Consider the following 23,192-nt stretch of genomic DNA (forward strand, 5'->3'; position numbering starts at 1 on the left):
TTGGAAGTGATTCAAGGAGTAACACTACTGTATATCAGCTAAGAGGATTTCTGGAGGATGAAGGAAATAGAAGAGGTGAAGCATTTCAAAGTTTTCTTTAGAGAATCACCAAGGGTAGAAGATCGACCGAACTCCTCCGAAACCGGATCCAAACAAGCTCTGCAAGGCCAAAGCAGCTGTAGGCTGTTTTCACACTGTTCGATCGTTGATCTGAACTAGAGTTTGATTTCGTCTTCCTCCTCCTGCCTTGACTCTTTCACATTGCATTATCTGGCTCAGAATCATGTTGGTTTTGTGTTATCAATATCATGAAAAACCAGTGATATTTTCGTAACACTGAAATACTATTATAGATTTTATTATTTCATTTTAATTTCAATTAAAGTTTTAGAAATGTTATTGTATATATATACTGTAAAACAACAGAATAATTACATAACAGAATGGTACAGAAGCTAGAACCACTAAAGTGATTCCCATATTACACATTACAGTTTCCCAAACCCACAGCTTTAGAGCTATAAGCCAAAGATGTTTTTACAAACTCTTCAGCAAACACATCATTCCTCTGAGACTCCGGATCAACTAATCAATTCTCATCTCCAGTCCTGACCTGCTAGCAGCATGAAACGAGAGAGCCTGTGTTGAATGTGCTTTTCTTCTCTGGCCTGACAGGTTCTCGTCCCCTGTCTGTCAGTCAGTCTGTTTGTGAGAGTTAACTAGGTCAAAGATAGGCTGCCCACACCAGACATGCTAAACCACACGAGGGACTCCCTCTATTTCCTCTGCTCAGCACAGTTATTGAGTTTCTGTTGCGTTTTTAGGCAGGTGTAATTGTGAAAGACGTCATGAATGTGTGTTCGCTGTGATGTTGTTCAACAAGGGTCAGCAGAGGACACACAACTGAGGAGACATCACACATGAATATCATGCCACTGCTTTAATGAGGATTCTGTGCTACTGCTAAAGATATTTCATATTAAAATGATGTCCCAGATTATGGCCAATACTGACAAGTATATAATAACTTTTATTTTGGCCAATAATCAATAAAAGCCAAACATTAAAATTCTATTAAATACAATTTTGTCTAAATTAATTCAAAATAAAACACACAAGTTTGTTTCCGTGAATTGTGGGGACTTTCCATAGTGACTACTATTATTTTTATACTAACCAAACGATATTTACTATCCCTTAACCCTAAACCTACTCCTTACAGAAAACCTGTTTGCATCGTTACACTTTCAGATAAACATAATTTACTATTTTTATAAAAATGTTCCCTCGTGGGGGCCGCAGGTCCGACATTGTAATGTGAATAATTATATGACTATTACATTTAAGTGTTATTTAATTATTATTGTTTATAAAGATTAACTTCAAGTGAGTGTTAGATGATGGCAAAAGCAATCTAAAAATTGCTTTAAATTATATTGCATAATTAATTGTAAAAGTATAGGAAATGATCATTCACATTTTTACACTATAAAATATAATCTTCATTCAAATTTGAAAATGATTACCAGTTTTTCATTTTTTACATGCCTAAATACACGTTTTTATATATATATATATATATATATATATTTGGATATTAGATATTTAATTGTAAATGCTTAACCTATATATATATCAATATATATCATATATTTTTAAAAGTCTAATTATTTTTAAAACAGGTGAATTCAGACATTAAAACAATAATATGCAGTTTCTGATTATTAATATTAATGTTTATAAAGATTAACTTACATTTTATAGACTATGACAAATGCCAATCTAAATGTAAAAATAAGAGGAAATATCTAATAAATATCTAATATCAACTGATAAAAAAAAAAAAAAAAATAATAATAATCTAGAAAAATAAAGACGTTTGTTTACATCTTAAAATAAAATATGTTACAAGCATTACATCATGAGGCATTAAGAACTTAAAATCCAGATGAACCCTTAAAACCTATCCTGTAACCCACCATGGCTTCACCATTTCAAAAAGTGTTTCTCTTAACACACCAGATTGCATAACACATCCACATATCCAAAAGTAAAAATACATTTTATATCAGCTTCAAAACCACCAACAGAACAACACCTTTCCCTTGAGAAATGAAAGCATGCTGGTACACGCTGACACAAGACAAACTTTCCTGCGTGTCTCAGAGTTTAAGAATCACTCGCCTCCCTGTATTTCTCATGTATTACACCCTCCAGAGATGAAATAAAAATGAAGACCTGGCCCGATCTTAAAAAGAGGAGACAGGTCAGTCACATACAGCCTAATCTCAGCAGTTTATCTTGATAATACGTCTCAATTTATTCAAACAAACATCTACGCTTTTGCCGCGTATGATTTTTCCCTACTAAAATACCAATAAATGGTTTTAGACTGTGCTTAGATCTTTTTTTGTAGTACTTCAGTCACCCCCATCACTGAACACTGTGAACAGACAGCAGGTATGATCCAAAACAGGTGTCAAATCAGTTCCTGGGAAAGTTCCAGCTCTGAGAAGATACAGACACAAACCCTGGAGGCCAGAAGTATTCCCCTGCATGCTGAAGATATGAACCCATTGAAAAACAGATTAATACAATATTATTGGCCATTTTGAGGTTACCGGCTTTCCAAAATCTACTGACAACTTTGTTGATGGATAGCAAACATTTTATGTTTTCAACTGTGTTTTCAATTTAAATTTTAAGAAAAGTTTAATAAAAGTGCATAATAAATCAAGTTTATTTAAATAAAAAAGTAATATAAATAATACACAAATTAATAAAAAAAATACAATTAAAATAAATAAATGTGATCCGTCATCAGTCACCCTGATCTATACATATAGATTTTGGTATTTGTTCATTTAAAAATAAAGAATGCTAGTCACACATGTTTGTTTGTGTATGAGTTCACACCAGGTCGGCTTGACATTACAGTAATCCTATGTCAGAAAGACCTCAGTTCCAGCTTCCTGACACAAGCAGCCCAGTCACAGATACACAGGACTGATCCAGCAGACTGAAAATATAGACCTAATGTTGCAACAGAAAAAAAAAAAAAAACATGCTGAGATGTACACAACCGAGAAACCAAGAAAAGACTTCCTCGGCATGGTTATCAAATCACTGTTGGTCTATTCTATTGAGAATATTCACAGCAAAATGTGTGATATGTCTTGTGATTAGACATGGGGGAACATTAAAACAACCACAGGCTTCTATAAACAAGGATAAACAAAACAGTACTGAACCAAAGCTCTGATGTGCAAGACACCTGTAGGATCACTACATGTGTGTGTGTGTGTGTGTGTGTGTGTGTGTGTGTGTAATAAATTAGTGCAAATATACTATGCATAGTCCATGCAATTAATGAGCGAATAAAACATGAATTGTTAGGGAAAAAAATCTAATTATGAAGGAATAAACTACCGACTGAACTACCTGCTGTATCCTACAACAACAACCTCATCTGCTTTTAAACAACACTGCTGTGTTTGACGGAGTGTTTGCTCAATAATAAACACAACTTCTCCGTTTGGAGTATGGGTAAATATTTCCCCAGCGGGGAGATACTTTCTGTTGAACAGACACAAGAGATATTTTGTAACCGATACATATTTTCCCGCTGACGTCACAGAGAGTGCGGAGATACTTTGTAACAAATCGCGGATATTTAGTAAACGCCTTGCGGACGCTTTAAATCTGTTCTAGATGGGAAATAAGCAAAAAAATCAGGAATGAAAGTCTGAAATGCTCATGTAGTCACAGGGCTTCCTCTTGAAGAAGCTTGACACCGCCTGGGCTGAAGCTTTGGACGGATTCGCAGCGGGTTTTACCACACAATAGTGTCCAGATTGTCTCACTATAGCTGTTTGTCTCGAATCATAAACTCGCCACTGGAACGAGACTCCTCTCTAACACGGAATATGTGTGTATGTTTTTCTTTTTTCCCCTCCTCCTGTTCCTCCATTGCTTGCTGGCGCAACAGCGTTTCATTTGAACAGTTTCTAGTGCGCATATTGTGAAATCTCAGCTTTATTTACCTTCCTTCTAGTTTGTCTAGGCGCATACGAACGTATATAGACCGTTAGTGTGGAACGGAAAGATATATCTCCACGTAATCCCACACTATCAATGGGCTGTGTCCGAGCAGTTCAGACTCTTCAGCTGAGGAAAACCACTTTCAAAAGCTCCTTACCTTCTTCCACAAGCGGTTAGTCCGGTTTGGTGAGGTGGCTGTGCCTGTATCAATTGTTGTAGACGGACCGTTATCACTTTGAGAGCTGATAACGGCGGGGAAAGCCCTGTTTTAGAGTACTTCTGTCGTTTTCTTCCTCTCTTTACCAGAGCTACGAGCCAGGGCGCTTCAAGTGACGTAACGAACCGGGATGCGCGCGCCCGACACTGGCCTCCATGACCGCCGAGACGTGCACGAGCGCTCCTGCACCTTATTTTAAATGTCACCATAGAGGATATATACAGTGGGCTTCAAATGTAGCAGCTTGTTCTTTCTTTCTTTCCTTTTTTGTTTTCTTTATACACACACACACATGCACACATATTTTGTATAGAAAAATAGAAAATATGTATATCATATATTTGTATATATGTATCATATTTCTATTTTATATTTAATCCTTTAAATCCTTAACAGTTACAATAATTATATTAGTGAATTGCTGGTGATGTTTTTCATTTGACAGTTGTTGTGGATTAAAATAATCTGATAATCATTAACTGTAAATGTCAACAGACTAAACAACATCCATGCTGTTCAGATTTACCTATCATCACATCTTCAAATATTCTCTATACGTTCAGCACTGGAGACTGGAGCTGTATACCCACACAATGGAGACCTCCCCCAGCATTGGTCTTCTGGGTGTAATTTGGGGTTTGACTGATATTTCTTGCTTGTGTAACTGAAGCATGACTGCAGGAAAAGGACTTGCAGACCCAAACCGCATTGATCAGGTTCAGGATGTTCAGTTCCCTTAACCAAGAACATTTCATAAAATTAGGCTCTAGTCTCATTGCTTTAAATATGTGATTAACAGATCAGCTTTGTAAGGAAGTTATATCATCATTCTTACTGAAAGCATTTTCAAACCAATTCCATTTGCATCCCATAAATACCTGAAATGTATTTTCTGGTGTTATTATTATTAATGCTTTAGTTACTGTAGGTAAATCCACAAGTCAAATTTAAACTGTAAAGGGACTTAATTTTTTTTTTCAGTACATATTTCCATTTGTCTGTTTCTATGAACTATATATATATATATATATATATATATATATATATATATATATATATATATATATATATATATATATATTAGTCCACTAGAGGTCAGTAGAGATCTTCCTTTAGGTCAAGCAACCCACGTGATCGATATGTACTGCATAACTCTCTTACACACGCACACGTTTTATGGGGACAAATACTTTTTTTTTCTTTTTTTTTTACAGAAAAAGAGCAAGAGATCATACATTAAACTGGATAGTAAACAGTTAAGTATTTGATAATAAACGTTTATTAATAGTTGGGACAATATGACGTGTAGAACACATATTAGATGATGAATTTATGTTATTTGGTTATAGTTTTGCCTCTAGGTAATATAAATCATTAGACAGCCTATGATAAATGGATGTTTTAGACCCTTAAATATAATGCCATCTGAAGAAATAAATAATAATAATAAAAAGATCATAAAATAACTGTGTCTTCTATAGCATGACAAATATCAAAGCCAGAAGGAAGTCTTTCATGAATGGACCAGTCTGAAGAATGACCATTATTGAGACCCTAAAACCGAACAACATGAAAGAAACGATCAGTTTACTTATTATACTGTGGCATGCATATTCACCATTTAATTTTATTTTCTCTATCACCTGTATCTGACAGACAGTTTACTGCTTAGGATAGAGACCTGTCTTCTGCACTCCAAAAGCAGTGATGAAGATGTTGATGATGACGGTGAGGAACACCAGCACAGTGGCCACATTGTTTATTATGTCCAGCTTCCTCTGATTGGCCACGTCATTGAGGTTTTTGCGTGCTGAGAAGGGAAGATTGTATGAAAAGAAACAACTAAATATAAAACATCCTTACAGGTATTGTTCATAATGCACAATGGATTTCACTCTCACCCATGTGGACAAAGAGAGCCCCCGCGAGCACTTGGAAGAAGAGAGACGCGGCGATGAGGACGATGACAGTGAGGTAGTACTTGAACTCAGGGCCCTGCTCCAGAACGGCTTTCAGCTGAGAGGCGTTTGCCATCAGCAGCGCCACATCCAGCATGCTCTCTGCCACACTCTTCTTAGTGGCATAATGATTTATGTTGAGAGGTTCTGCAGGCTGAGAGAGAGAAATCATTTCAAGTCATGCATTCATATTTAATCAAATCAAGTTAAATTAAAATTAAATATTTTTTTGCTATCGTAATTAGCATTAAATGGCATTACATATGTGTAGCTTCTGTTGGTACATGTGGCAAAGTAATGTAATGCATCTTTTGGGACTAACGTATAAGAGAATAATTTCTGACTCATGCATACTTATTTCAGATGCATTAATTCACCAACAGTGTGCTAAAATATTTTCAGTGGAGGAAAACAAGAGGCCATCTGCCCTCATCTGTAGAAGAAATGTCAGTTGTCTCCAGCATCATCTGTACTCTGTGAGATAAGTTGCTTCAAAACCAGAGAGAAGATCTCAGTGCAAATGGAAAAAAAGCTAATTAAACTCATTTAAAGGTCAAAACCAAAATGTCAATTTTTTTCTGTAATTAATCTTAATTTTCTTCCACTCTCTCTGTTCTAATCAGGACAAACACCCCAACCAAATATTCCGTAAAAATAAATACATAAAGATAATTAATTTCTACACATAAATAATTTAATGTACAAAAATATAAAAAAGTATAAAAAAAAAACCTATTGATATTATTTACATAAAACACATACATAAAAACTTTTAAACAGAATATAATAATATTCATAATATAGTAATTTAATTATGCATGTAATGTAAATATAACTGTATAAAAGTATTCTACATTAATGTTTGATGTTGGCAATTGGCACCATAATATTTATGGATTCTTTTTGAAATGCACTACAAAACAATATAAATATTTGATTAAGTTTGTCATGATGAATGAATGCACCGACGTATGTAGAAATTAAGTACTGAAACTGACATCTAAGTTACCAAAATCTACCGTTAGATGGCAGCATTTCACCATTAATTGTTCAATCTGCAACTTTCTTTTTAGAGAAACCACCTGGGGGCGCTAGATGTCTTTTACGTCATCATATAAAACATATAAAAATAAAAATGAAAAAAATAAATTAAGGAAAATGTAACATTATGAAAAAATAAAAATATATTTCCCAATACATCAAATTATTACATTACAGGAATAAGACTAATATGTAGTCTACTTGGTACCAAATATATAAACAGTAATGTAACATGTCGATTTTGGGTTCTCAATCCTAATGCATCCAAATCCTTTTTTGCAGATATACTTCTTATCACTCCAGAGCCCTTGAAACCTAAATCTCAAAATCAATCCACTACTTTTGCTTAATTTCCTGTGTTGCATGATTCTTCTTTTTCATCTTGTTTCTCTTAACATGCCCTTATCTCCGTCTACAGGACCTGTTAGAGACATGTAGGTTGAGAGAGATCGCATCTACATACATGTGAACCTATAGACAGAAGATCAGTGGAGCTCAAGAATGTGTCCCAGCACTCTCCCACAGCAGCAGATGTCTTATCTTCATCAGAACACAGTTTTCTTTTGTGTGTCTGCTGTCATTCACATTGCCCCGCCCCTTCCAAACATACATGTTTCATACATGTGATGTGACATAAGAAGAGCCTGTTTTGCAAAAAAATCTGAATCCAGTCCACCAATCACAGCGCAGTAAAACTAAGACCAGGCAAGCATCCAAATACCACATGCACAGGCTCACTATTTTCTTTAATGATGGGGAACGTTTTCCTTTTTTCTATTAAAAATAAACACCATGGGAGAGGTCAGGAATATTTTACATGTGGGGCCCGTGTCGCTGGCCCACAGGAAGTCCACCTCCCCACCCACTCATTGGCTGCTCTCGCGTCCAATAGCAAATGGGAACGGGCGAGGAGGGTGCACTCAAATGAATAACTGTTTTCTTTTTACTCCTCTTTTCTGGGCAAACCACATCCCACAACACGTGCAGATACAGAGGAAGAGGGTCCATGTAAACATTCAAACCCCCTATACTGCTCTGAAAACACCTCGTTCACCACTGGAAAGAGAAAAACACTCACTCGCTTACTCACACACACACACACACACACACACACGTTGGGTTTACATGCTTTATGGCATTCCATAGGCATGATGGTTTTTATACAAACTGTATTTTATATTGCTCTACACCAACACTACACCTAAACATACCCCTCACAAAAATCTTTTAGCATTTTTAGATTTTCAAAAAACTTATTTCTGTATGATTTATAAGCTTGTTTCCTCATGGAGACCAAAAAATGTCCCAATAAAGACAAGGATTTTGGATATTGCCTCAAATATTTGTCTCATAACATAGGGTTTACCAGGACCACACAGACACACACACACACACTTAATGTATATAATAATGAGGTAAATATTAACTAAATAAAATTTTCATAAATTTCATAATTTGAAATTTTGAGAAACAAAATCCTAACAAAAAAAACCTGTAAATGATATTTATTTTATTATTATATTTTATTTAAAGTTTTTCTTAGACACTGTTAAACTGTGGTAAAAATAAATAAACGAATAAATAAAAAAATATATATAGCTATAATTAAAACATTTTACAATAACATTTTGTGTTCTGATGTTAAACATCTACTATTTTATATTTATGATGCATTCTCAATGTGAATTGAATCTTATCCATCTTATAATGGAAACACATAGAAACATGCCAAAAAAAAAAACACTTTATCAACCACAGAGAAATAAAAAAATAAAGTTTTATTATTTATAATTTCTCTTAAGAAACTCTTAAAAAATAAATAAATAAATGAGGACACCAGTACTGACCCATTAGATTTATGTTTTGGGAAACTGACCAACTCTCGTCATTCTTAGTTTAGTTTGTGACTTAAGTATCATTCTGAAGTCAGGAAATGGTTAAATTGTCGGGCCGCTGGGTCAGATCACTGATCTATATATATATAACATATATTTATATATATATATATATATATATATATATATATATATATATACATATATATTCTATATTATAGATCAGTGGGTCAGATCCATCTCGCCCTCTATTTCCTTTCTTTCATCCATTCGTTTTCAAGTTATGAGCCACTCACCTTTAAAACTAGAAGCATGAACAGAGAGTAAGCTCTGTGTACTTACAGTGACATAATCCTGTTCATTTAACTCTTTTAAAACAATGGAAGCATTGGAAAGACGTTGTGCCCAAAGGCATTATAAGTTATGAAAGATTCCCATAAAATCCCTTTCCTCCATATTATAGTATGGGGTGTGCTGTAAAACAAAGGTCTTTTTGTCTCTACGGGTTTCTTGATACAATGATAATATTGTGCCATTTAATGACTACATGGCTTTTTTATGCCATTCTGTGCTCTGACATGCTGGGATAACGTGATTAAGGATTTAGAACTGGTTTAGATGTTTCGACTGATATGAAAGCTACTGTACAAGGATGCAAAATGACTGAGATTTTAAATGCTGACTTTACCATTTGGCCTAACCCTGACAATGTTTCCAAGTGAGTTCATATGTATGGCATGACCTTTGACCTCATATTTCTAGGCCGTAAATCTGAGTGAGTAATATAAAGAAATGTCAAAATCAATCAACACACATGCAGTTACATAAGAGCATGTCAGAACTTTAAGGCACTCGCTGCATTGCAACATTCCTAATCACTGTTGCCACAGCAACCGGGGATCCGTGTAAACAGAGCCGGTAAAGTTCTATGTTGCCTCAGTGCTTTCAGAGGTGAGCAAATCAGGACCAGGATGCATTGACGTCACAGCCAATTAGAGAGTGAATGGAGCTTTAGGAATGTGTTGACAGGTCAGTAGAGGCCCAGGGTATTCTGGGAATTTTAGATACAGTAAACCTCAGTTTCCCCGCAACTGTAGGGGACAAAAAAACACATGGAGTATTACAACATATTTGCTTTAAGCATTACATGTCTCATAAAAATCTGAGAGAGTCAATATTTTACATTTATATTGCCCTGTTCAAGTTTGTTTAGGCAGCCTTTGAGGTATTTGCCTTATTTGTCCAATTATTTTACTGGAAAAATAAATGTAAGACTCATGAGAAAAGTGCAAGATTTAAAGTGCAGACAAAAAAAATGAAGTTACTTGGTTACCAGTAGGTGGCGACATGTGACTTGTTTTTATGAATGAAGTTTTTTGCTCTTGAATCATCAGCTGATTCATTTAAACACTGTTTCAAACCTGTCAAACTAGTAATAATGTCTAAAATTAAATTTTCCATATTAATTATTTGTTTATAGTGTATACCTGAAGTCTATATTGTAGTATAGTTTCTTTGTAATAATTGATTTACAAAAAAAAAAAAAAAAAAGTTTATGTAGTTTATGGCTTCAGTATAGTATAAATCTGTGCCTGACCCTCAAGCTGTTGTTTATTCCTCCGCTGAGAAAATAAGTGCTTGTGAGAGTGTGTTTAACAGACTGCACATGGACAGTTTCAGTCTGTATAAACCAATAAACTGGGCCTTTTATCACTGACAGTGTCTCTGCATTTGTGCAATAACAGATTTCTTTTCGGTGTCTAAGTGAAGTTATCCGTGGGGCGTATTGTGGGCTGTTTGGATGTGAAGAGGGTCACGCTATGTTTATGATGACAGTTGCTATAAACACTGAAACATCTTCATTTAATTTCACACAAGGGTAATGTGGAGGTGGAGGGGATGTGATGGGACACGCCCCTTCCCCGCCCACAGAGCCTGCGGCAGCTGTCACACCCAATGAACTCTGTGGCCTCACACACTCACATACACACACACATGCACATATACCCATGCCACAACAATCACGTTCACAAAAATGTAAATAATAATAATAAAATAAATAATTATAATAAAGATATTGTATTATTAATAATAATAAAATAGTTATACTACTATACCTACTATTAAAAGTAGTAGTAATATCATCATCACATATATTTTACGTATGGCTTTATTTTCATTTATTTATTTAGAATTACTTATAATATTTTATTTATTTTTAATTTATATTAATTATATTTTTATTATTATATAATATAAACATAATATAGAATTACTTATAATATATTTAAAATAACTTTTATATTTAATGTGAGTATTTATTTTCATTTATTTTATTTATAACAAATTTTTATTTAATTATTTTAATAATAATTATTGCTGGTATTGTAATCATCATCATTTATATATTTTATGTATGGATTTATTTTTAATTTATTATTTGTTGATTTATAATTGCTTATCATCATCATCATCATCATCATCATCATCATCATGTATTTATTTTTCATTAATTTTATTCATAATTAATCATTTTTATTTTAATCATTGTTGCTGTTACTTAAAATACAACTGTAAAACTGTAAAAAAGAAATATATATAAAATAAACAAATAATATAATAACAATAACAAATTATATTATTGTTATTATAAAATACAAACCTTATTTCTAGCACATTTAAACAACTACTAAATAATACTAAATAATAATAATAATAATAATAATAATAATAATAATAGTAATTATTATTATATGGCTATAGATTAAATATTTGATCAAAACGGTTCAGATTCGCACTTTCTGGTACATGCATCTCCAAAAGGACACTGTGAAACTGTAATAAACTATGTAAGCTCACTGAGTAATTTGCTCACAAACAGACTGTCACCTGCGCTGACTTCCTGACTCTGTGACTCTCAGTGTGTCACTGCTGCTGCTATTGTGATTATTTGGGAGGCTGGGAACCAGTGTGCTGTTTTCACACAGGCAGAGGAAGGGCTTTGTGTATTAACTGTGTGGTTGACTTCATTTGAATTTGTCATCCGGATGTGGCTAAATAGAGGCTCAGAAAACAGCCGATTTAGATACAGAAATGGAGAATAAAAAAAAAGAAAAAAAACTTGGTTCTTCTTGTGGTGTCTCACCAGATCCACTGTTAGATACCACATGAGACATCTGATGAAGAAAACCCCAGTTCCTCTTCTCTCGATCTATAAGTTCACACACACACATGAAGGCAAACATTGGGTTTATACACCCACAATACTCTCTCTCTCTCTTTCTCTCTCTCTCTCTCTCTCTCTGACTACAAACTGACTACTGCAGGGGGTCTGAGATGTTAGAAATGTGTTTTCTGTTAGACTCTGAGTCTTTGTTTTTACTCATAACCTTTGGTGACGTCCTGCTTCTAGCCATCACAAAATAAATTATAGAGTTTTAGATTTACTGTACCAATAAAAAAAGAGCTTGGGGAGGGATTTAAAGAAGGACATGCCAACAGTTTGCATTCACGTCACAGACATAAGCATGATTTGCCATTTGATACTGAATGAATGAATGAATGAATGATGCATTTATATAGCACTTTATTGTGTATTGTTATAAACTCAAAGTGCTTTACAATCATGTGGGGGGGGGGGGGGGGTCTCTCCTCAACCACCAATATTATTGGTAGTCAGATATAGTTGATATCAGGGGGAGGGACATTCTCATTTTAGAAAGCATTTGATTGGACAAAACGAGTGAGTGTTGGATGAGTCATCAGCATTTTTGGTCTGTTTCCCCCATGTTCTTTAGGGAACCAAAAGTTGTTTTTCTATGTTATCACTGAAAAAAAACAAACAAACAACAACAAAAAGCACTTTTGGAACCTTTATTTTTTTAAAATAACAATTAAAAAATCTAAAGAACATTTTTTCCACTATACAGAACCTTTATGGAACAGAAACATTCCATTGGTGTTAAAGTTTCTTCTTGGAACCAATAAAAAAAATGTATTTTTAAGAGTTTTAGGAGATATATTTGAGGCAAAGACACAAATGAGACCTCCATGAGATGGAAAAGCAACATCTGAGCAATAAACTCAACATTTGGGTATCATAACACACACACACACACACACACACACACACACACACACCCTGTTCGGCAAAGAACAAAACTGTGCAAAATCATAATGGAGCCCAAGGGACACGCTGCTCTTAAAGAATTCATTCTCATATCATCCCTGACCCTTTCATACCAGTGTGTGAGGAGTTAGACAACAGGAAATGTTTACTTGACACTTTAAGCTTCAGGATAAAATATACCTTTTGCTTTCCCATGAGCCCACCGAACATTCTTTATATTTCCTGTAGTGACCCAAGGATGAGTGAATGATCAGATCAGTCACTGGAGTGACTACATGATGACAGCGGCTTGGGGATGTGTGTGTGTGTGTGTGTGTGTAAACTTAACTATAGTTTAAGGGCAAAACTGTCCCCAAAAGAGCTAAATCTGACTAAACCTTTCTTTGAGGACATTCAGGGACGTCCCCAATTGAAACTCACTCATAAACAGTTATTTATTCATTTTTGTCAGTTATTTCATTTTTTTCTTCAACAAAAAAAATTTATAAGAAGATATTTAAAAAAAAGTTTATGAAGAAGTTTAAGAAGTATATAGCGGCTTTACATAAAAAACATAATTAATATTTTTTAAATAACATTTTTGCTTTTTGTAAATGTGTGTGTGTGTGTGTTTGTGTGTGTGTGTGTGTGTGTGTGTGTGTGTGTGTGTGTGGACTTGCCTATAGCTTTAGGCCAAAATTGTGCCCAAAAGTGAGCTAAATCTGACCCAAAAGAGATGTCCTCAACTGAAAACTTTTTATTATTATTATTATTATTTTATATGACTAAATAAAACAGTAAATTATTTTTGTCATTGTTATCACAACAGCTTGCATAAAACATTTTTCATAATAAAACAAAACAAAACAAAAAAAGTCAGTTTGTCCTCATTTCTGAGTGAGGGAGTGTGTTCTGCTGGGTTTTATTAGGATACAGCAACACAGAGCTGGACAACTGGGGTGTCACTTCTAGAAACTGGGTCATGATGTTCGGGGTTAACCCAGCAATGAAACACATGCTTAAATAGTCTCCAAAAATTGCTTCAAAAATGACATGCAGAAGGCACAATAGCCGCATACACACAAACACACACACTGTCCTCCTCTGTCCTTTGATAAAGAGTTTATCTGCGGCGCTGGGCTCAGGGCTCTCTGTCCCTATCTGTCCTGGAAACAATAACAAAGAGAGAAAAGGGGAGACAGAAGTGTAAGTGGAGGAGCAGAGGATGTGTGGAGCAGGTTCCTGAGCTCGAGGTGGAGGTCTATGTTTGTCAGTTCAGTTTTCCAGCACCATCTTATCACCCTGTTTCACTCCTCTCTCGTTTATTCTATATCTCCCCTGAGCTCTATCTCTCTGTTGTCCCTCCTTATGAAAACATGACCTCAGACAAACAGGACTCCAGCAGACCAAGGCTCTGGCATGATGTAAACTCAATGTGCCCACAGAAACATCTCACGAAGCTGGACCATGTGTCGTGGCATGGACCATGAAAGAAAGAGATGTTAAAGAGTTTGATTTTATATATATATATATATATATATATATATATATATATATATATATTATTGAATATATTTTATTGTGTATTAAATTGTAAAATTTTATTTAATTTATTTATACTTTTATTTATTTGAGTTTATTTATATACATTTATTTAATGCAATTTTAATTTACAATAATATAACTTTTATTTCACACACACACACACACACACACACACACACACACACACACACATATATATATATATATATATATATATATATATATATATATATTAATTACAATATTCATACATGTACTTTTTGCATTTAAATATTCATTAAATATATAGATTTCTATTATTTTTAATTTTTTAATTTACTTCTAACTTTTATTTTCACTAAATTATATATATTTAAATTGATCATTAAATATATTGTCTGATTTATTTTATTTACACCTTTTTCGTGCACTTTTTGGTATATATGGTTTAGCAATAAAGTTCAGTAACAGGATGTAGTCCAAACACATGCCCACAAATTTAAAATTTCTCTAATAAACTCACATTCCTCTATTACCCTGTGACAAATCGTCTGCGCTTGATTTGAACCATAACCAACGACACATATTTGTATTCCCATCCTAGCAACAAGCCATAAGATAAAACTGCACATTTGCAGCGAGACCAACCCATTTTCCCCACTTGTGAACAATTTCCACGATTCTCTCTTTGCCATCACTGGCCTGTAATCATAAAAGAGGGCACCAGATATTTTCAAGGAAATTTATGGCGTACTCAAAATTATAGATGATTATACTGCAGGCATTTTGCTCTGTCAGACTGACCTCGCAGTCACTCAGATTTATACACAGTGTTACTGTATGATTATACCAGTGCACTTTAATTGTGTCTTTAGGTTCACACACTCTAAAGTTAGAGGATGTGTGAATATGTGTGTGTCTATACGGAGATGTGCGGTTGGGGTAATGTTGGTATGAGCAGGGCAGGGCGTCGAAATGGTCTGGATTGGGCAGCTGCAGCTCTGGAAAGCACCGAAACGGCTGACAGCTTTAGTCATGGCTGCTGTAGTCACATGAGCTGGAATGTCCTTCATATTGAATACAGATCAAAAAATGAAAGACATGAGCAAATTCCTGCTCTGCTGGTCAGTGAGTTAACAAACAGCTAGAGGGAGACAGGCCTTTCTCTCTCTGTGTGTGTGTGTAGAAGCATCATGGGAGTTATGGCCCACGGCACAAAGTACTGGTGTCATATTACACTGGAACGTCCAGTTTGTCAAATGACTGCTGGAGTAGCTGAAAAACGCATTCGATTTGATTATCTGCATGTGTGTGTGTGTGTGTGTGTTTGTGTTGAGAAGAATCTCTGGGGCAGGCTGACTTCAGATTTCTGTGGCTGTGATGACTCATCCCGCTCTCGCTCTGAAGGACATGTAGTGTCTGAGATACTTCCACCAGGGTGGTCATGGTCTCATGCAGGACCAACTTTGTCCTGCAGGGGAGTAAGCAGCTCAATAAAACTGCTCTGAGAGAGAGAAACTGCTCAGGGCAAAATTGTTTTGCACAGAGGTTGGCCTTTCATTTATGTTTCACTGAAGTGACTGAATTTTATATATATAAATGTGCATATACTGTGTGTGTGTGTGTGTGTGTGTAAAGTAAAAAAAGAAAGCTGCACACAATATTAATAGTAAAATGTATTATTAGTTTTATTATAAAACATGTTTTGCCATATATTTTAAATACATAATTTCCTATTGTATATAAACTGATGGTAATTGTTTTATTCCCAAATTAATTTTGTCACATACATATACATTATAAATATATACATATACATCAATGTTAAGTTGTACTAATGTACTATTATCTTTTTCAATATTTTAAGTTAGATTTTCCTTTTTATGTTCTATTTTCACTCTAATTTTAGTAAGTTTTAGTAATTTTAGTGTGTTTTTGTCATTTTTATTCATTTTCTTTTAAATGTCAACCCTATATTTTAAGAAAATATGTCTACTTTACCATATATTTATACATTTTATCAATAAATTTTATTACATTAATTTAATGTAATTTAAAAAATATATGTTTTTATGGTTGTAGCTTTAGTAACATATATAACAATCCTAATATATTGTACAAATTTTTGTTACAATTAATACAGTATATATTATCATTACAAAAGTATTGTATTTTTTGCCATATTGATTTTAAATATATATTTTCTTCCAATGGGCATATACCGTGAGAATGTAAGTTGAGATTTGTGAATGCACTTTTCATGTGTACATCTTAAAAATATATAAAAAATGTGATTCTTAGTAGGCGTCGAAAGTACATTCTGTTTATGAAAATGAAATAATTCCTTTGTGAAATTCGGAGTGGCAAACAAGGAGTTCAAAGACGTGAAGAAAAACAGAGATGTTTTTGTGCATTTGTGTGCGCACATCAATCAAAGAGACAGGAAAGTCTCTGAACAAGTCGAACAGCCGACAAAAACAATCTCAGAATACATCAAACGACTTGCATCTCTTCTATTGACAACAGCATGGACAGATGCCAAACAGTGACAAACCATGTATACTGACTCTGGGTCGCTCTTATTACATAAGCAGCATCCCAGTTTCACGTTTGTTTGTGTATTTGTCTGGGAAATTCACTCCAGTCGGATGAAGTGCATGGAAACCCAAGGTCATGACATCTACTTTCTCGATACCACAAAAAAGGTGGTGTAACATGCACAGTTTCAACATGAAAACACACTTGAATTAGCTTACAAAGCATTGCATTGTGGTCCAGAGTCCTGAATTATCCAGGCGCTGCCTGTTGACCACAACACAACCTCAATGAAAAGATTTCACACCTTTCTCGCTGCTCTAAAAAGCCACAAACGACCACTGTGCCTTAAACACACACAGAAAGCTGGATTCAATCAGTGCACCATTAAAGCAGATAGACTCTAGACGCACAGGCTGCTGGGACGCTGTCGTATGGGACGAACCAATGACTGGTATTAAATCCACACCCGTATTATATTATTGTGAAACAGGCCAACAGCATGTTTAACAGACATGCCTCTCATACCAGAGTAAGAGTTCGTCTTTGTGGCTGAAGGACGCAGGTTAATGCAGCCTAGCATGTTCTAAAGTGAAAACACATGGGCCAGAGTCTGTAGGGAAAAGTTATATTATATTATGCAATACACCATCCTGCCAAAATACATATTATTGTAAGACAATATGTATGTGTGTGTATGTGTGTGTAAAACAAAATAAATGTAGAACACTGTATATATCACCCTGCTTTAAAAAAAATAATTTTCATTATTATGAGATAATAATGAAAATAAGATATTATAATTAAAGTATTGCTAAGCTAACAGTGCAGTACTCCAATAAGCAATATGTGTTTATATACAGTGCTTTGCAATTTTTCACGTTTTGTTATGTTGCTGCCTTACATTGAACCACTTTAGATCACCTTTTTTCCAACATCAATCTTCACTCCATACATCATAATGGTTAAATAATAATTTATTAAAAATATAAACATAACATAAGGCAGAAACATAACAAAATGTAAAAAATATGAAGGGTGATGAACATTTATATATCAAATGAAATAAATAATTGAGGTATCTTAGAGGGCAACATGATGTTTATGTCTACTCTATGGATGATCTGTCATGTCAGGGGGGCACACATGATTCCTAAAGAAGCAGAAGGCATGACCCCAGAAGGCTTTCCTGCCTTTCATTGAGGAGCACCCACTGGTCTGGCCCACTAAAAACTCAATTTCCTTCCCTCCTTCTCTCTGAGAAGCACTGTCAAAGAAGAAAAGCAGACAGATGTGACTGGATAAAGTAATGTAAACTGACAGCTGACCCACGAGCGATCAATCATGCTGTCAGTGACGGGCCATGTGTGTGTCCTACTCCAGCGAAGCCTGAAAGACAACAGCTACACATGCCTGCTGGATGAAAACAACTGGAACAAAGTGTGACTGCTGATGTCATGAGATCTGGTGGTCCCCAAACTATCTGTTACATTTCCTGTACATATGAACTGATTCATATGTTTGAAGAGTAGTCATCATATTATCTATAGGCATGTTTCCCTAATGTCTAACACCCATAAAGTATCAAAATAAATAATGTAGAATTTTATTTGGTAATTTTTTTTTGTGGTTAAAATGCAGTAAAAACCTGTCTTTTCTATTTAAATATATTACAAAAATGACATTTATGCAAAGCTGAATTGGCAGCATTATTACTCTAGAGTTCAGTGCTATAAGATCCTTCAGATATCACGCTAATAATTCCTTATTATCAGGGAAAACAGTTAAACTGCTAAATATTTTTGTGGAAACTATGAGTTAACAAAAGTTAAACCGCACAGATCCACTGAATTGTGTATAATGTCAAAACCACAAAGCAATACTCATATTTTCAATGGAACACTAAATCAAATACTTCAAGGTGTTTCATCACAGAAGAGACAATATCCTAGTCTCCGGTTAGACATAGTTCACTCATTTACGGCTGAAGTGTCAGTCGATAACTTTAACAAAACATTCTCTAGAGACACGGTAACAGAGGAACCATGCCAGTTTCAATTTTCTTTCAGTTGTTACTTTTTAACCATTTTATCAAAGAGCTTATGGTGTCTGCGGTGGGCTCACGGATGTGTTCATGGGCCGGTGCAACATGTTGCATGTGAGATCTTTCACCGAGAGGCCCTATTCCCCCATCCCACAGGTGAGGGGATATGCACATATTTCATTCTGATAGCTTTGACCCCTGAATACTCCATCGACCTTGAATCCAGAGCATATTGTGGCCTGTATACCTGTACACCTCACTGACACACACCAAAAATCCCCACTACTGTGGGTGTCTTAAAGAAGAAAAATGTGAAAACTTCTGACTCGGTTAATCATGTCAGTCAGCGAGGGTCTGGTTGGATTCCAGTGGTATGAAGAGTTGGCTCACTTGAAGGGGGGAAGCTTTTGAGAAAATGACTGAGCAGTTAGAAAAGCTTGCATTACCTGACGCGACTGTCAGTATCAGACTAAGATACACAGAAAAATACAAATCATACAGATCTATGATGATCTGTGTTACTCTAAAGTGTAAATATTTAATCATTGTCTCTTTTAAATTTGAAAAAGGACAAACATGCATATAAGTGTAAATATTTGATAATTAAGGTATCAACTCTTCTAGGAATTACATTTTTTTCACTGTAGTTTTTCACTATAAATGATAATATGGCTTGTCCTTTTTCACTTCCATTACTGAAAACCTTTTTATACAGTTCTGTTTTACATTTTTTCATCATATACAGTAAGGGAACTAACCATTTATTAACTAAAGAGTTTTTGTAAGTAGTCCTAGAATGAATGGGTTTGACAATGTCCAGACACAAATGACCTAATGCTTGCATGGGCAGCTTTTCCAATCCATTTTATGACTGGGAATTGGATAATCAACTAACTATTCCTTACTTTTATAAAAGATCCATTGTGCTTATCATAATATACAGTAAAGTATTATTTAAAGATATTATTCAACAAGCCTCTTTTTGGAAACTGGAAAACCCTTAATTTCCCCTATTATTTCTCCTACAAGATGCCTTCATAAAAACAATGGGGATTTTGTGTATATCTACACGGAAACTGTAGACATCTGCATCCAACTGTCACTACAGTGACCAAACATCCAGCCGACAGACGACTGTAACCAGAGGAGGAGAGTTAAACATTAAACTCTGTGTTATTATTATAGCAAACAAACCTAATTAGCAATAACCCTGTTTAATGCACTTACATAACACATGTTTGGCCTTCGCTGTAAACCTCATGATCTCATTCTAAGCTTTGAAATCACCAACGCTGCTGCCCTTTTTCTTTTTCTTTTTTTAGAAAGTCACATTTATGTCTCATAATGTGAGTGCACTTACGTTTTTACAGGATCCCTTCACAGATGACAGCATAATTGTGCAAATCTGCGTTTCATCCCCCATCTGGAAACACTTAAATCTCCCAGCATTCCTGGGTGCATTTGAGTATTTGCTGTTAACAGCAGCACTGCATCATGGGACATGATCCAGACTCGCAGGCCAGACAGATCTATACGTCGCCTGGATTTCCAGGGAAATTCAATATGAATTCCACACACACACCCTTTTGAGACTCATGAAGGGAAAAAAGCACAAAAATGACACAAAGTTGAAGGAGATGCATTCAACACGTGGCTGTGCTGCCTTCAAATGTGTGACACTGGTGTGAAAGATACCAGATCAGGTGCTACTGCCCACTATAGAGCCTGGATGAAGTGGCACCGAGGTGCCATCAGGTCAAAGAGTAGTAGCCAATTCCCAGAAATGCAAGTCATCATCTGTACCTCACAAAGACACTCCAAATGTTTCAGTAGAGAATACAAGAAAAGACTGGAGAGAATCTCAGGGAACAATTAGATATGAATTGCACTGGCAAAGAAAAAAAGCCTGAAGTCAGGTCTAAATCTCAAAACCATGGAAAGAGACATGACTTCTTTTCACCCCTAGGGTAAAACTGAGTAATATCTGTGATACCATAACAGTAATACACATATCCAAGGTCAGATGAACCCTCTTAAACCATTTTACATCCGTTGAACCCTCATGACCCCGGTTTTAATCAGTGCATTATCTGGCAATCATTTTCACAGGGATCAATGTGCTCTGTAATATTATATAGTACTCCAACTGCCCTGCCTGTGAGCGCTGTGTAATCCTGAGGAAATGGGATCTTAAACTCACTGTCAGGACGGAGGATTAGGCTGGAGACCCGGCGAGCATGTGTTCTCGGGAGCATGATTGTGTGTCGTTCTGCTGCAAGTGACCGCACTGAGACCTTCGTTTCATAACTCATTTCTGTCTTTGCTGCTCTGGCCATGGGTTATTAGACTTAATAATATAGTCAGCAGATAGGACATTTCCCGAAGTGGAATTTAATATATGCCACTAATAATAGAAGCACGTCTGAAAAAGTCATTGAATAAAACCTTAGAGGGAAAGTTCACTGCAGAATGCAAAAGAATATACTCTATTGTTCAAAAGTTGGATCAGTTTAGATTTTTAAATAAATAAATACTTTTATTGAGCAAGAATTCATTCAATTGTTCAAAAGTGACAGTTAAGGCATTTATAAATTTACAAAAGATTTCTATTTCTATTATTAAATAAACTCATTCATTAAACAAAATCCTGAAAATAAAGTATCACAGTTTCCAGAAAAAATATGCAGCAACACAGCAGTTTTTTTTTTATAATAATGATAATGATAATAATAATAATGATGATGTTTTAATCTGTATATTAGAATGGTTTCTGAAGGATCATGTGGCATTGGAAACTGGAGTGATGATGATGAAAATTCAGCTTTGTCATCGCAGGAATAAATGATATGTCAAAATATATCAAAACAGAAAACAATTGATAAAATATTTTAATAATAATTATATATTATTTTAATAATAATAATAATGCAGCACTGGTGAGCATAAGATACGTCTTCATAACAACAAAAAAAAAAAAAAGTACTGACCCCTGTACTTTATTTTTAAGAATATGAACCTGCCGATATTCACTGATTTTTCAACCCACAATATTTTCCTTCGTGTTCTACAGAAGAAAGTCATACAGGTTTGTAATGATTTATAGGTCTGTAAATAACAGATGACAGATTTTTTATTTTTGGGTGAACTGTCCTTTTAAGAAAAAAAAAAGAGTACATGTGAACGTCAAGCTGTATTTTATTTCTAAAAGCAATTCAGAATCACTTGTTTCAGTCATCTGATAATATGAGCCATCTAAAAATATCACATTGCCAGAAATAGAAACTTTGCCAAAGTTGTGCTTCAAGAGACTAATTTTTACTGAACCTATAAACAATTCCCAGCTTTCCCAGTGTTGTAATTCTCTCTCTGAGAAGCCATAGCTGTCAGAGGTTTGCAACAATCCTCCGGCCCCCAGTAATAGTCTGGTAAGTGCATGTCGTGTTGATCATCAGGTACATTAAAGGTTCACTCAGTCTTTGCAGTCTATCACTAATTGATATTTGATGGATTCTTTGAGTGATGCTCAGCTTCAGAAGAGAGAGAACTACATGATTACCTTCCTCTAAATACACAGAACATTCTGCACCTCAGTGTGAGGACGGAGTAGAACAGAGAGCAAGGGAAAGAAAATGAGGAATGCCAATGTCGCAGCCCCTAAAGAAATACCAACAGCTTCTAGATGTCTCAGCGTACCTGCAGATCTCGACGTCCTCTTGCTGCTGCCATGGCTGAGTCCCAGACGACTGTCCCTGGTGCTAAACGGCTGAATCAGAGTCCAGATGTGCTCAGAGTCAGTCAGAAAGGGAAAGAAGGAAAGTTGGTAAAAGCTTTTGAAGAAATTCATGGCACACAGCAAGGACAGCCATCCAGGCAAACAAGTGTGTTATTC

General features: G+C 35.1%; 2 protein-coding genes across 9 annotated transcripts in view; both read right to left on the reverse strand.

Annotated features, from left to right (window-relative positions):
• The window catches only part of LOC127956808 (ELKS/Rab6-interacting/CAST family member 1), a 191,761-nt gene extending 187,312 nt beyond the window's left edge, over positions 1-4,449 (reverse strand). For 3 of the 8 annotated variants that reach the window (XM_052555022.1, XM_052555020.1, XM_052555025.1), the window contains exon 1: positions 4,199-4,446. The gene's annotated coding sequence lies outside the window, so the exon portion shown is untranslated. Of the gene's footprint in view, positions 1-4,198 lie in introns of all 8 variants that reach the window. The other 5 variants (XM_052555019.1, XM_052555018.1, XM_052555023.1 and 2 more) reach the window with 4 other exon arrangements.
• A 1,070-nt stretch (positions 4,450-5,519) lies between these two features.
• LOC127956740 (ninjurin-2-like) lies at positions 5,520-23,192 on the reverse strand. The gene is made up of 4 exons (XM_052554912.1): positions 22,997-23,192; positions 6,160-6,370; positions 5,902-6,068; positions 5,520-5,812 (listed from the first exon to the last, which is right to left on the reverse strand). The coding sequence occupies exons 1-3, from the start codon at positions 23,027-23,029 to the stop codon at positions 5,920-5,922; spliced, it is 393 nt and encodes a 130-aa protein (XP_052410872.1). The 5' UTR covers positions 23,030-23,192; the 3' UTR covers positions 5,520-5,812; positions 5,902-5,919.

The sequence above is a fragment of the Carassius gibelio genome, chromosome B4 (genome assembly GCF_023724105.1).
Source record: "Carassius gibelio isolate Cgi1373 ecotype wild population from Czech Republic chromosome B4, carGib1.2-hapl.c, whole genome shotgun sequence".
NCBI classification, from domain to species: Eukaryota; Metazoa; Chordata; class Actinopteri; order Cypriniformes; family Cyprinidae; genus Carassius; species Carassius gibelio.

Bases quoted from the DNA above. Each gene is read 5' to 3' on its own strand.
- LOC127956740 (XM_052554912.1), bottom strand. From the start codon at position 23,029: ATGGCAGCAGCAAGAGGACGTCGAGATCTGCAG. The intron at 6,371-22,996 runs GTACGCTGAGAC...TCTCTCTCTCAG, and splicing joins GAGGACGTCGAGATCTGCAG to CCTGCAGAACCTCTCAACAT. The intron at 6,069-6,159 runs GTGAGAGTGAAA...TTCCCTTCTCAG, and splicing joins GGCTCTCTTTGTCCACATGG to CACGCAAAAACCTCAATGAC.